The following is a 13383-nucleotide window of genomic DNA, read 5'->3' as shown; positions in this document are numbered from 1 at the left end:
AGCACAGGAACAGGCCATTCGGCCCTCCAAGCCTGCGCTGTTCTTGACGCCTGTCTAAACTAAAACCTTCTGCACTTCTGGGGTCCATATCCCTCTATTCCCATACTATTCATGTATTTGTCAAGATGTCTCTTTAAACGTTGCTATCTTACCTGCTTCCACCACCTCCCCAGGCAGCAAGTTCCAGGCACTCACCTCCCTCTGTGTAAAAAAAACTTGCCTCGCACATCCCCTCTAAACTTTGCCACTCGGGGTGGTCAGTATCTGGGATCCCTGTGGTGCTTCTATCTCATAGCCTGAGGGCTACCAGGTTCCTCTGGAACTGCTCCAAAAAACATGAGCCTGCATCTTCAGAAAACAAAAGGAAGGCTGAGAGAATATTGCAATATAGTGATTATCCATTTACTGGTATTTCTATAAGTTTGAAGGTCCACACAAGGCTCCCTCTGAAATGGTTTGGGTACGATCAAGTATTGAGCCAGTAACAGAGTCAACTCTAATCTTACGAAAAAATGACATGATTCATGTATAGGTCAGCTTTAATGAGATACTTTCAGGAAGAATGTGTTGGTTTCCACACAGGAGAGGAGACGAGAACAGGAGCGAATACGTCGCGAGAAGGAAGAGCTGTTCCGTGAAATCCGCTATGAACAAACTCTGAAAAGGCATTATGATAGGTAAGCACAGTTACACTTTGTTTTTAAGGTCATTGGAAGATAAGTAAATCCCCATTTCTGATAGCTCCCCCAGTAAATAAACTGTGTTGTGATGTTGCATCATACAGACCAACCAAGTCGAGGATTTGATTCTTGGTCACTGTTTAGCCAGCTAATCTAGCCAGGCATCAGCAGAGGTGCTGAAATTACTTCAATGTCTGAGGTTAGGGAGGGGAAAAGATATTGACTTGTGTACACTTGATCACTGTTGGTTGAGGATGTGATCACTGTTGGTTGAGGATGTGATTGGGCTTGATTGGGTTGAATTAAACTGCCAACATAAGCTGTCTTGACGCTCAGCACCTGCCAAACTGTTTTCCTGACATTGACTCCTTCAGAAGCGGAGAGTTAAGGGAAGTAGTTTCTGAAACTTAGAAGAAGAATTTGTCATTGTGCACGTTTTGTAAAAAGCGCACTTGCAATATCCCACCCGGCAACTACTTACAGCCCAGAAATGGTGTCAAAGTTTAGCTATTTCTCAGTTCAAAAATCAAACTTATTCTGCTTTTTTTACATTGATTCATCGATTGTTGGTGATGATCTTTGCAAACAGTAAGTTGTATATGAATTTTATAAAATCCTATTATTTTATCCCTGATTCCCCCTCAAGCAGTGCCCATCGAACGCAGCTGGAGCCATCCGTGAAAACCAAGGACCATCACATTATCTGGGACTGCTCACTTAAACATTTTTTAGTAAGAAGCAGATCAAATTAATTTTTTTTCTGACAATATTACAGAATATGAGGGAATAGTTATAACTAACGGTGGATTTTTTTGTTCTTTTCTCACATTTGCAGTGAATGACTGATTTTTGAATAGAGGGAGGTATACGTTGGTGTTCTCCAGGGTTTCAGTACCAGGATCACTGCTGTTTTTGAGTTGGCCCTGAGGGGGTTGGGGGTGGACAGGACACAATTTCAAAATTTGCAGATGATGCAAAACTTGGAGGCATAGTAAACAGTGCGGAAGATAGAAATCTCCAAGGGGATAAAGGCAGGCTGGTGGCATGGGAAGACAGATGGTAGATGAAAAAGCTGAAAAGCGTGAGGTGATGCATTTTGGTCGGATGAATGAGAGACGATTCATGCTAAATGTGCACTTTTAAAGGAGGTGAAGGAGGAGAGAGAGACCTTGGGGTGTTGGTGCAGAAATCTTTGAAGGTGGCAAAACAGCTTAAAGCAGTAGCTAAAGCATATTGGATCTTAGGCTTTATAAATAAAGGTAAAGTACAAAGGCTAGGAAGTTATGCGAAGCCATAATAAAATACTAGTTAGGCCACAGCTGCAGTATTGTGTCCATTTCTGGGTTGCACATTTTAGGAAGGATGTGAAGGCTTTAGAGAGGGTACAGAAGAGATTTACTAGAATGGTTCTAGGGATGAGAGATTATAGCTACTTGGACAGACTGGAAAAGATGGGGTTATTCGTCGAACAGAGAAGCCTAAGTGCAAATTTGACCAAAGTGTTTAAAATCATGAAGGTTTAGATAGAGTAAATAAAGAGAAACTGTTTCTAGTGGCTGAAGGGTTGATAACCAAAGGACACAGATTCAGTTAAGGTGATTGGCAAAAGAACCAGAGGCAACATGAGGGAAAACATTCATACTCAATGAGTTGTTAGGATTTGGAATGCACTGCCTGATAGGGTGGTGGACACAGATTCAGTAAAGGAAATTGGATAAATACTTGGAGGAAAAAACATTGCAGCGATATGGGGAAAGAGTGAGGGAATCACAGAATTGTTACCGTGCAGAAGGAGGCCATTCAGCCCATCGTGTTTGTACCAGCTCTCCGAAAGAGCAGTTCACTCAGTTCCATTCTGCCGCCTTCTCTCTGTAACCCTGCACATTCTTCCTTTTCATATAAACGTCTGATACCCTTTTAACTGCTTCAATTGAACCTGCCTCCACCACATTCTCAGGTAGTGCATTCCACACATTAACCACTCTCTGCGTGAAAAAGATTTTCCTCATGTCACTTCTGCTTCTTTTGCCAAATACTTTAAATATGTGACCTCTTGAAATGGGACTAGCTGGATTGATTTTTGAAAGAGTCAGTGCAGAGTCAGTGAGCTGAATGGCTGCCTCCTGTGCTACACTTTGCTGTGTTTCCTTGTCGCAGTTTGTTTGCTAGTATTTTGTGTAATTAGTATTTAGTGTGCAATTGCAAATGAAAATGGGCAGTGACCTGGCTTCTTGCTTGTGTATTTTTTAAAGTGACTTTGGTCGGAAGTTGTATGTACATTCCTGGCCACTGATTTTTGTTAGGAATTGGATAGATTTGAGAATGAAATTTCCGTGATGCTTACTCAGGTTGTAGATTTGGTCACTGATTTCATTGTCGGTTTAATCACAGGGCGGCACAGTGGTTAGCACCGCAGCCTCACCGCTCCAGCGACCCGGGTTCAATTCTGGGTACTGCCTGTGCGGAGTTTGCAAGTTCTCCCTGTGACTGCGTGGGTTTTCGCCGGGTGCTCCGGTTTCCTCCCACAGCCAAAGACTTGCAGGTTGATGGGTAAATTGGTCATTGTAAATTGCCCCTAGTGTAGGTAGGTGGTAGGGAATATGGGACTACTGTAGGATTAGTATAAATGGGTGGTTGTTGGTCGGCACAGACTCGGTGGGCCGAAGGGCCTGTTTCAGTGCTGTATTTCTAAATAAATAAAAAAATAAATTACATAGAACAAAATACAGCACAGAAGGAGGCCATTCAGCCCATCGTGTCCCTGCCAACCGAGTAAGATATCCTAACTAATCTCAAACTAATCCCACCTTCCAGCACCTGGTCCATAGCCCCGCAGGTTACAGCACTTCAGGTGCATGTCCAGGTACCTTTTAAAAGAATTGACCTCTCGTGCAATAAAATTAATATGCTTCCGGGATTTAATTATATCTTGACGCTCCTGTTACTGATGCATTATGTCGAAATGTTTAAGTCGTGAAAATGGTTTATTTTATTTGGAATGGAAAACTGCAGTGTGCGAATAGTCTAGGACTCTGCTGTTCCGTGACTTTGATACATATTTTTAAACAAAGATACCTCACTGGTGACTATTCACCAAGTAGTGTGTTGTTGACCATATAGATTAGTATTGGATCAATGGTATGAACAGAATGAAAAAAGACCATTTAGCTCCATGTGGCCATCCTGAGAGTTCAAAGTTATAACACAGTTCAGTACATCCCTCAATTGATATTCTCTTTTGAACGGTGCACATCTCAGCTAAGCTTGTTTTGCTGGGCAGTCAATTTCCAAACATTCCCAACCCATAAACCAAATAGTTCTATCTGATCTTTTCATTCACTTTCCCTTTTCTGACCTTCATCCCATGCTCCCTCATTCTCGGGGCCATGATGAAGTTTGAGTTCAACTTGTCAGTGCACTTTACTGCTCTGAAATACCTCTAGGTGACCAAAATTACCTATTCTATTCTGTATGGAGACAAAATGGTGCCTTGCATCATCATCAAATCCTTGGATTTGTATTGTATTCCATGTGATAGGCAACCTACGATCCTATTTACTGCTACTGGATGTAGTACAGACTGTTGGCAATCTGTCCACTAATTTCTCCCAATCCTTTTCCTGCCTTGTTATAGAATCATAGAATGATACAGCACAGGAGATGGCTGTTTGGCCCATCATGCCTATTCTGGCTCTTTGAAAGAGCTATCCAATTTGTCCCACACCCCTAGTCTTCCCCCGCCCCCATAGCCCAGCAAGTTTTCCTTTTCAAGTATTTATCCCAATTCCTTTTGGAAGTTATTAAATCTTAAAAGCAAAATACTGCGGATGCTGGAAATCTGAAATAGCAAAGTGCTGGAAATACTAAGCAGGTCTGGCAGCATCTCTGGACAGAGAAACAGAGTTAACGTTTCAGGTCTGTGACCTTTCATCAGAACATTCCATTCAAGTAGTGCATTCCAAATCATCATTCACTATGTAAAAATATTTTTCCTCGTGCTGCCTTGGGTTCTTTTGCCAATTAACTCAAATCTGTGGTTTCTGCTTACTGACCCTTTTACCACTAGAGCCACCTTATTTACTGTATCAAAACCCTTCAATATTTTGAACACATCTAGCAAATCTTATCTTTAACCTTTGATCTAAGGGAGAAGCAGCCCAGTTTCTCTCGTCTCTGCATGTGACTGAAGTCCTGCATCCTGGTTCCACTCTAGTAAATGTCCTCAGCACCCTCTCTAAGACTTTGGCATCCTTCCTAAAGTGTACAAAGAACAGTACAGTACAGCACAGGAACAGGTCATTCAGCCCTCCAAGCCTGCGCCGATCTTTGCCTGTCTAAACTAAAACCTTCTGCACTTCCGGGGCCCATATCCCTCTATTCCCATCCTATTCATGTATTTGTCAAGACGTCTCTTCAACGTCGCTATCGTACCTGCTTCCACCACCTCCCCCGGCAGCAAGTTCCAGGCACTCACCACCCTCTGTGTAAAGAACTTGCCTCGCACATCCCCTCTAAACTGTGCCCCTCGCACCTTAAACCTATGTCCCCTAGTAACTGACTCTTCCACCCTGGGAAAAGGTGTCTGATAATCCACTCTGTCCATGCCACTCATACCTTTGTAAACCTTTATCATGTCGCCCCTCCACCTCCGTCGTTCCAGTGAAAACAATCCGAGTTTATCCAACCTCTCCTCATAGCTAATACCCTCCAGACCAGGCAACATCCTGGTAAACTACTTCTGTACCCTCTCCAAAGCCTCCACATCCTTCTGGTACGCAATCTTCCAAGTGTGGCCTAACTAAGGTTCTGTACAGCTGCAGCATGACTTGCCAATTTTTATACTCTGTGCCCCGACCGATGAAGGCAAGCATGCCGTATGCCTTCTTGACTACCTTATCCACCTGCGTTGCTGCTTTCAGTGATCCATGGACCTGTACGCCCAGATCTCTCTGCCTGTCAATATTCCTACGGGTTCTGCCATTTACTGTATACTTCCCACCTGTATTAGACCTTCCAAAATGCATTACCTCACATTTGTCCGCATTAAACTCCATCTGCCATTTCTCCGCCCAAGTCTCCAACCGATCTATATCTTGCTGTATCCTCTGACATTCCTTGTCACTATCCGCAACTCCACCAACCGTTGTGTCGTCCGCAAACTTACTAATCAGACCAGCTACATTTTCCTCCAAATCATCATTTATTTATTTAGAGATACAGCACTGAAGCAGGCCCTTTGGCCCACCGAGTCTGTGCCGACAATCAACCACCCATTTATACTAATCCTACATTAACCCTCTCACATCCGCACCTTCCCCTACCACCTACCTATACTAGGGGTAATTTATAATGGCCAATTTACCTATCAACCTGCAAGTCTTTGGCTGTGGGAGGAAACCGGAGCACCCGGCGAAAACCCACGCGTTCACATGGAGAACTTGCAAACTCCGCACAGGCAGTACCCAGAATCTAATCTGGGTTGCTGGAGCTGTGAGGCTGCGGTGCTAACCACTGCGCTACTGTGTACTACAAACAGCAAAGGTGCCAGCACTGATCCCTGCAGAACACCTCTAGTCACATCCCTCCATTCAGAAAAGCAACTTTCTCCTGCTACCCTCTGTCTTCTATGACCGAGCCAGCTCTGTATCCATCTTGCCAGCTCAACTCTGCTCCTGTGTGACTTCACCTTTTGTACCAGTCTGCCATGAGGGACCTTGTCAAAGGCTTTACTGAAGTCCATGTGGACAATATCCACTGTCCTTCCTTCATCAATCATCTTCGTCACTTCCTCAAAAAACTCAATCAAGTTAGTGAGACACGACCTCCCCTTCACAAAACCATGCCGCCTGTTGCTAATAAGTCCATTTCTTTCCAAATGGGAGTAAATCCTGTCCCGAAGAATCCTGTCCAATAATTTCCCTACCACTGACGTAAGGCTCACCGGCCTGTTCTTTCCAGGGTTATCCTTGCTACCCTTCTTAAACAAAGGAACAACATTGGCTGTTCTCCAGTCCTCTAGGACCTCACCTGTAGCCAATGAGGATACAAAGATTTTTGTCAAGGCCCCAGCAATTTCCTCCCTTGACTCCCTCAGTATTCTGGGGTAGATCCCATCAGTCCCTGGGGACTTATCTACCTTAATGTTTTTCAAGACGCCCAACACCACCTCCTTTTTGATATTGACATGACTGAGACTATCTACACTCCCTTCCCTAGACTCATCATCCACCAAGTCCTTCTCTTGGGTGAATACTGATGCAAAGTACTCATTTAGTACCTTGTCCATTTCCTCTGGCTCCACGTATAGATTCCCTCCTCTGTTCTTGAGTGGGCCAACCCTTACACTGGCTACCCTCTTTCTCTTTATATACATATAAAAAGCCTTGGGATTCTCCATAATCCTGGTTGCCAATGACTTTTCATGAACACTTTTAGCCCTCCTGACTCCTTGCTTAAGTTCCTTCCTACTTTCTTTATATTCATCAAGGGCTTTGTCTGTTCCCAGCCTTCTCGCCCTTACGAATGCTTCCTTTTTCTTTTTGGCTAGGCTCACAATATCCCTCGTTATCCAAGGTTCCCGAAACTTGCCAAACTTATCCTGTAGTGCCCAGTACTGACCCTAACACCAGCTGGGACCTAGCCAATATTTTATGAAAATGTAACATTACTTCCTTGCTTTTGTACTATATGCCCCTAGTTATATACCCTTTTTAACAGCCTTCTGAGCTTGTCCTGCAACCTTCAAAAACTTGTGTTCCTACACACCACCTGTCTCTGATCCTGCACCTTTGAAACTGTACTATTTAGTTTATATTGCCTCTCCTCATTTCTATCTACCAAAATGAATTGCTTCTCACTCTGTTAAATTTCAGCTGTGTGTCTGACCATTTCGCCAGTCTATGTCCTCTTGACCCCAACACTAACACCTGGGGGAGACCACTGCACACTTCTCCCACCGAAGTCTGGAAAACAACTGTTTACCACTACTCTCTGCTTTCTGTCCCTTGGCCAATTTTATATCCACGCAGTCACTGCTCCTTTAATCCCATTGATGGAAATTTTGCCAACAAGCATATTATAAGATACTTTATCAAACTTCATATACACATCAACCATACTACCCTCACCCACCCTCTCTCTTATTTCATCAAAGAACTTAATCAGGTTCGCCAAACACGGTTTGCCTTTAACAAATCGGTGCTGGCTTTCGTTTATTCTTACATCCTGTCTGGTTAATATTTCAATATTTTCCTTCCCTCGTCATATCACCTTTACAGTTGTTGACATTGACTTTCATTTGTCATTTCTCTGTCCAACTCCCCAAACTATCTTAATCCCTCTACACCTGATCCACCTGTTAGTGATTGCTCCTCCTCCTTGGTGTCATGGCATCATTTGACAGTTTTGTTTCTATCCCCACTTCCAAATAATTGATTAGCAGTGGTTCCAGCACTGATCCTTTGAGCACCTGCTAGTCATTTCCTGCCACTCCATTTCATGCCACCCTCAGACTCCTTTGGCACAACCAATTGCCAATCTTATTCTGTGCTGTCCTACGTTGAGGGCCAACTCTCTATGCAGTACTATATAAAAATTTATATCGCACCTTAATGTAATAAAATATCCAAGGCTTCACAGGGTTTTAATCAGACAAAAAAAAAGACACAAACAAAGGAGGAAATATTTAACCAAATGCCTAGTCAAAGAGATCGGTTTTAAGGAGCATCTTAAAGCAGGGGTGAGGAATAGAGAGGTGGAGAGGATTAGGGAGGAGATTTCAAAGTTTGACGCCTAGACAGCTGAAGGCATGGCTGCCAGTTGTGAGGCAAATGAAATTGGGATTGCACAGGATCAGCTGTACAGCATCTGTAGCCTCGCTCTGTGACCTGGAACCAATCGCAGCAACCAGCTTCTTCCATTATCCCAATTCATAACACCTTGTTACACATATCACATCTGCCGTAGTTCTTCTCTGGGCACTTGTTACTCCTGATTGTCTGCGTTTCATTAGTCAAGAGACTTAATGTTCAGGTCACCTAATTCCTGCAGCACTTTTGTGTACATTGTCTAAGCCACATATCTCCATTCCTTGACTATTCTTTCTGGAGCTTCTATTCCTCTTGAATGCTCCTCCTTAGTCTAATCTCATTCTTAACCTATTGAATATTCCCTACTTTTAACATGCTTGCTATATAGTTTTAACTGTGTGTTGTCAGTTCCTTTTACCCTGCCACACTAGTATAAATCCATTCTCTGTGTTCTATTTACCCTCTCTACCAGTATTTTGGTGCCAATGCAGTTTAGCCTCCAAGTCCTAGAACCCACCCGAGTGTTACCAAAAGCTAAACAATTCTCTCCTACTTTGCATTTAGCCATGCGTTCACCATTCTGTGCTGTCCAGCATGTGGTGGTAATCCACAGATTGTATTTCTAAAGGTCTCCTCTTTGATTCAGCATGTTGTTTGTGAAAATCTAATTGCAGGGGACTTGTAACCTACTTATTCCATGTCATTGGTTCCTACATGCAGCACAATTGACTGTTAACCCTTACTTGTTGGAAGTTTGCTCAGCTACTGTATGACTTTTTTTAATTCATGTGTTACGGGTGTCAGTGGTAATGCCAGCATTTATTCTCCATCCCTAATTTCCCTTGAGAAGTGGGTGAATATAACTGAATGGCTTGTTGGCCGTTTCAGAATGCTGTTAAGGGTTGACTACATTCCTATGGGTCTGAAATCACATATAGGCCAGACCAATTTCAGATGGGAGATTTCCTTTCCTAAAGAGCATCAGTGAACTAGATGAGTTTTTGCGATATTCTGGTAGTTTCATGGTCACATTACAGATGCTAACTTTTTATTCCAGATTTTTTAAATTTTAATTAACTTTAAACTCCCCAGCTGCCAAGGTGGGATTTGTACTCGTGTCTCCAGATAATTAGTCTAGGGTCTTGGATTATTAGTCCAGTAACATAAGCACTATACTACCTTACCTTCACTTTGGTATGGGGGGGATGAGGGGGGGTTGGGGAGGGTGGCTGAAGGTCACAGCTGCAGGTAGTGAAGCCAATTGTGCACTATATATGGACCCCTTGGACTTGAGGGAATGAGATGAGGGCCATATCAGGAGGTGAAGATTTTGCTAGGGACAGGAGCATCAGTGGAGGAAGTGAGTCCAAAGTGTTCTTGAGGTGGGGACTGAAGAACATTGTTAGGGCACCAATAGAGAGATAGTTGTTCTCTACTTCTGACCTGTATTGTTCCTTATCAGTGCTGATGTGATAGAAAAATGCTTCCATTCCCTAGCACTGATTTTTTTCACCTTGATGTGCATAAACAATAAGTCTGTGCTTTTTGGGGCAACCAATAAAAAAGATGTTTGCTTCTAGCCGATGGAAAATACTCCTGGTTAACCTCTGGTGGCAGAGCAAACGATTTCTGTAGATGTAATAGCATCTATTACATTAGAGACGTGTACGGGTGAAATAGAACCATTGCATCTGATCATTAATTGTCTCACTTTGTTTCTTGCTGTTATGTAGTATAAAGTGATGAGGTTCTGATATGAACGTATGCCCTCTAAATTTTGGTGAACATTTATTCAGAGATTTAATATTTTCTTTTTCTCAGCCCATTGAACAGAGATTGGAGCACTGATCGCAGCCGGAAGATGGATGGACTTCATGATCGTTCCTGGCAAGGAAGTACTGATGGCGGAATAATCTCAAGGGATCATTGGCAAGGTAAAACTTGACATTTAAATTGTGTTTCTGAATAATGTGAAGAAACAGAGTGATTTTACTATTTACGTTCCATCTCCCAAAGGCAACATCTATAGCTTGGTAACTCATAGGGAAAGACTTTATGATTCCGTTTTGAACTTTTAACTTTTTAAAAAAAAAAAGAGAATGTCTAATTCCCAGTTATTAAAAATTTACGCCATAGATTTCACATTTTAAACAACTTTACTGTACAAGAGTAAAGCAAAGCACTACTAATTTAGCAGTACAATTTTGAAACTCTTATATTTTAAACTTAAAATCTTAACAGAACATGAAGGCATATAATTCAAACACTAAATCTCAACCAAACGCTCCCATTCGACTACTAATTCCACCCCCAGGATCTTGGTGATTTGTTCACTTCTGGGACCAATCCAAAGTGTACCACAGCTCTTAGGAATTCATTTTGATTTTCTTAGTTTCTCAGCTGTCTTCTAGGTGTGAGATCACCTTCCGAATCTTGACTTCCCAGCTTGAGCACGGGCATGCCTCAAAACAGAAACACCCCTGGTTCCTGATGGCCTCTTTGTTCCGAAGTCCAACTGCTTGTCTAAAAGCCAATTGACTGACTGTGTCAGCAAGCACACAGATCAAAAAATTAACAGACACCCCCGTACCTATCGCCAGAGCAAATGGTACACGTGGGATGTCCCAGATAACAATTTAAACGAAGTATTTCCAACTCTGAATCTTCTCTTTGATTCCCGAAAACTCTCCAGCTGCCCAACTAAACGAGGCACTTGTGGTTTTATGGCTCTCGCCTCTCTAACTCTATAAGCACTCATGGAAGGATTTTTGAACTTAAATGTTGGGTGGTCTACAACCTTTTGAAATTATTACAAGTATACATTTAATTTCCCAAAACTAAAAGTGACCTCTAAAATATTAATACAAACATGCCAAAGACTTGCGGGTTGATAGATAAATTGGCCATTGTCAAAACTGCCCCTTGTGTAGGTAGGTGGTAGGAGAATTGAGGGAAGGTGAGGATGTGAGCGAAAATGGGATTAATGTAGGATTAATGTAAATGGATGGTTGATGGTCGGCATGGACTCGGTGGGCCGAAGGGCCTGTTTCAGTGCTGTATCTCTCTATGACTCTATTACTCTATAAACTGTGAACCAGGTGATCGTAACTGTTAGTGCTTAGCAATAGCTACCATCTTTGGTTTAAGGGGGATGTGATCTGAATGCACTCAAAATTGAGGGACTTTGAGCTAAATATGAATAAGCTATTCCCACTAGTCAGTGAGCCGATTACTAGAGCGCATAGATTTAAGGTCATCTAAAGAATGAAGGGAGACATTTGGAGAACCTTCATACCCAGAGACTTATAAGAAATGCCCTACCAGATATAGTAGTGGATAATAGCCTTAAAAAGGGAAATGCATAAATAATTGAAAAATAAATAAAATGGGATGGGAAAGGGCAGTGAATGGGACAGAGTGGGGGAGTTCAGGGAGCTGGGGCAGTGGGCCAATTACATCGTACAATTCTATGTGGCAGGTAAATGGCGAGACAGTCAGCTGTAAGGAGACTACTTCTTTTGAAGAAAGGCTGCATGTTGATAAATTGAATATCAAAATAATGTTGCTGATTTGCCCTCTGACAATAACAGACTCTGACTCATATTTTGCTGAAATTTGAATCTATATTGCTATGGATGGTTGAACTGTATTTGAAGGAGTTACACTGGTGTAAATGTACTGTTGTCAGTACATTTGCTGACATCATGCAGCATTTGTTTGTGTTTGAAACAGTGGGGGTAATTTTGAGTCCACTGTCAGGAAATCTTGCCTACTCATGTCTTGTGTCAGAAAATCTCAGGCAGTGTTCTGATTCTGATGCTCATTGCTAGTAGGTAATGTTCCCTACCCCCATCAAGTGCTCAGGTAATTAGCCTGATTATTGTAACAAATTTATCATCAAAGAATTTTAACATTGATTTGCCATTTTAAATTTGGGCAAGGACCATCATCTGTTTGAAACTGAGTGACTGCAGCCTTCGAAAAGAAAGATGCTGTGGGTGTCACGCAATGATAGTAATGAGGCAGAGGTTTTGTTGCAAAGAGCCTGGGTACTGGGTGAGGAAGACGAAGTACTTTTTTTTTTGGCGAGTTCTGTGTAAGTAATATTTTCCCATACAAACAGTGCAGGTAGATTAAGACTGGAGTGCAGCATAAATGTCACATGGACTGGTTAGGCTGACTGGCCTGTTTCTGTGCTATGTAATAAGTTTGCATTTCCATATACCACGCTACATAATAGACTTCTATTTAATATGGCGGAGCAGCTCTTAACCTTAACCTTTACCTATACTCACCATCTGTTCAAGATGTGGGTTTTTATAGCAAATGACAGGAAATAAATTAAACAGACAAGACTGAGCAAATTTGTATATTTGCTTCTTCAAATATATATCTTGCAATACTCAGTATTACAATTGTTCTAATTAAATATACATTTTTAAATCTGGACTTTTATTCAGAACATCACACCAAGCTTGATCAGTGGTACAGTCATTACAGACTGCACAAACCACTGCTCCTGTTGTAAGTAAAATGAATACAGCTTCTGCAACCATTCAGAATACTTCACAAAATAAAAAGACTTGTTTGGAGCTGTTCCCAGTCACAACATTTTTTCTTCAGCTGAACATATGCTAAGGTCTTTTGGCATATTTGCCAAAAGTAGTTGTGTGATATCAGCTAGTATACAGTAGGTTGGTGAATGTATGTGTATATATTTGCTTTTGTAGTTTTTACTGAAATCAAGGCAGAATGGCTAATCTAAGAAATTTGGGTAGGAAATGTAGCAATATGGGTAAATGAAGTTGGTCTTGCAGAAATCCTTGACCCAGGATAAAAACATCTTCAAAATAATAAACAGGGGACTGAAGTTTCTTTCTTTGCTAGCTGCCAGG

The 13383-nt window shown here is 42.0% G+C and overlaps 1 protein-coding gene across 3 annotated transcripts in view; it reads left to right on the top strand.

The window, feature by feature from the left end:
- LOC137351811 (scaffold attachment factor B1-like) overlaps nucleotides 1-13383 on the top strand; it is a 115512-nt gene that overhangs the window by 85317 nt on the left and 16812 nt on the right. For all 3 annotated transcript variants that reach the window (XM_068016666.1, XM_068016665.1, XM_068016667.1), the window contains exons 16-17: nucleotides 583-677; nucleotides 10310-10422. In XM_068016666.1, coding sequence (XP_067872767.1) covers nucleotides 583-677; nucleotides 10310-10422 — 208 coding nt within the window. The remainder of the gene's footprint in view (nucleotides 1-582; nucleotides 678-10309; nucleotides 10423-13383) is intronic.

Source organism: Heterodontus francisci, chromosome 36 (genome assembly GCF_036365525.1).
Source record: "Heterodontus francisci isolate sHetFra1 chromosome 36, sHetFra1.hap1, whole genome shotgun sequence".
NCBI lineage: Eukaryota > Metazoa > Chordata > Chondrichthyes > Heterodontiformes > Heterodontidae > Heterodontus > Heterodontus francisci.
Note: the sequence above shows the minus strand (reverse complement) of the source record. Positions and strands in the feature narration are given on the sequence as shown.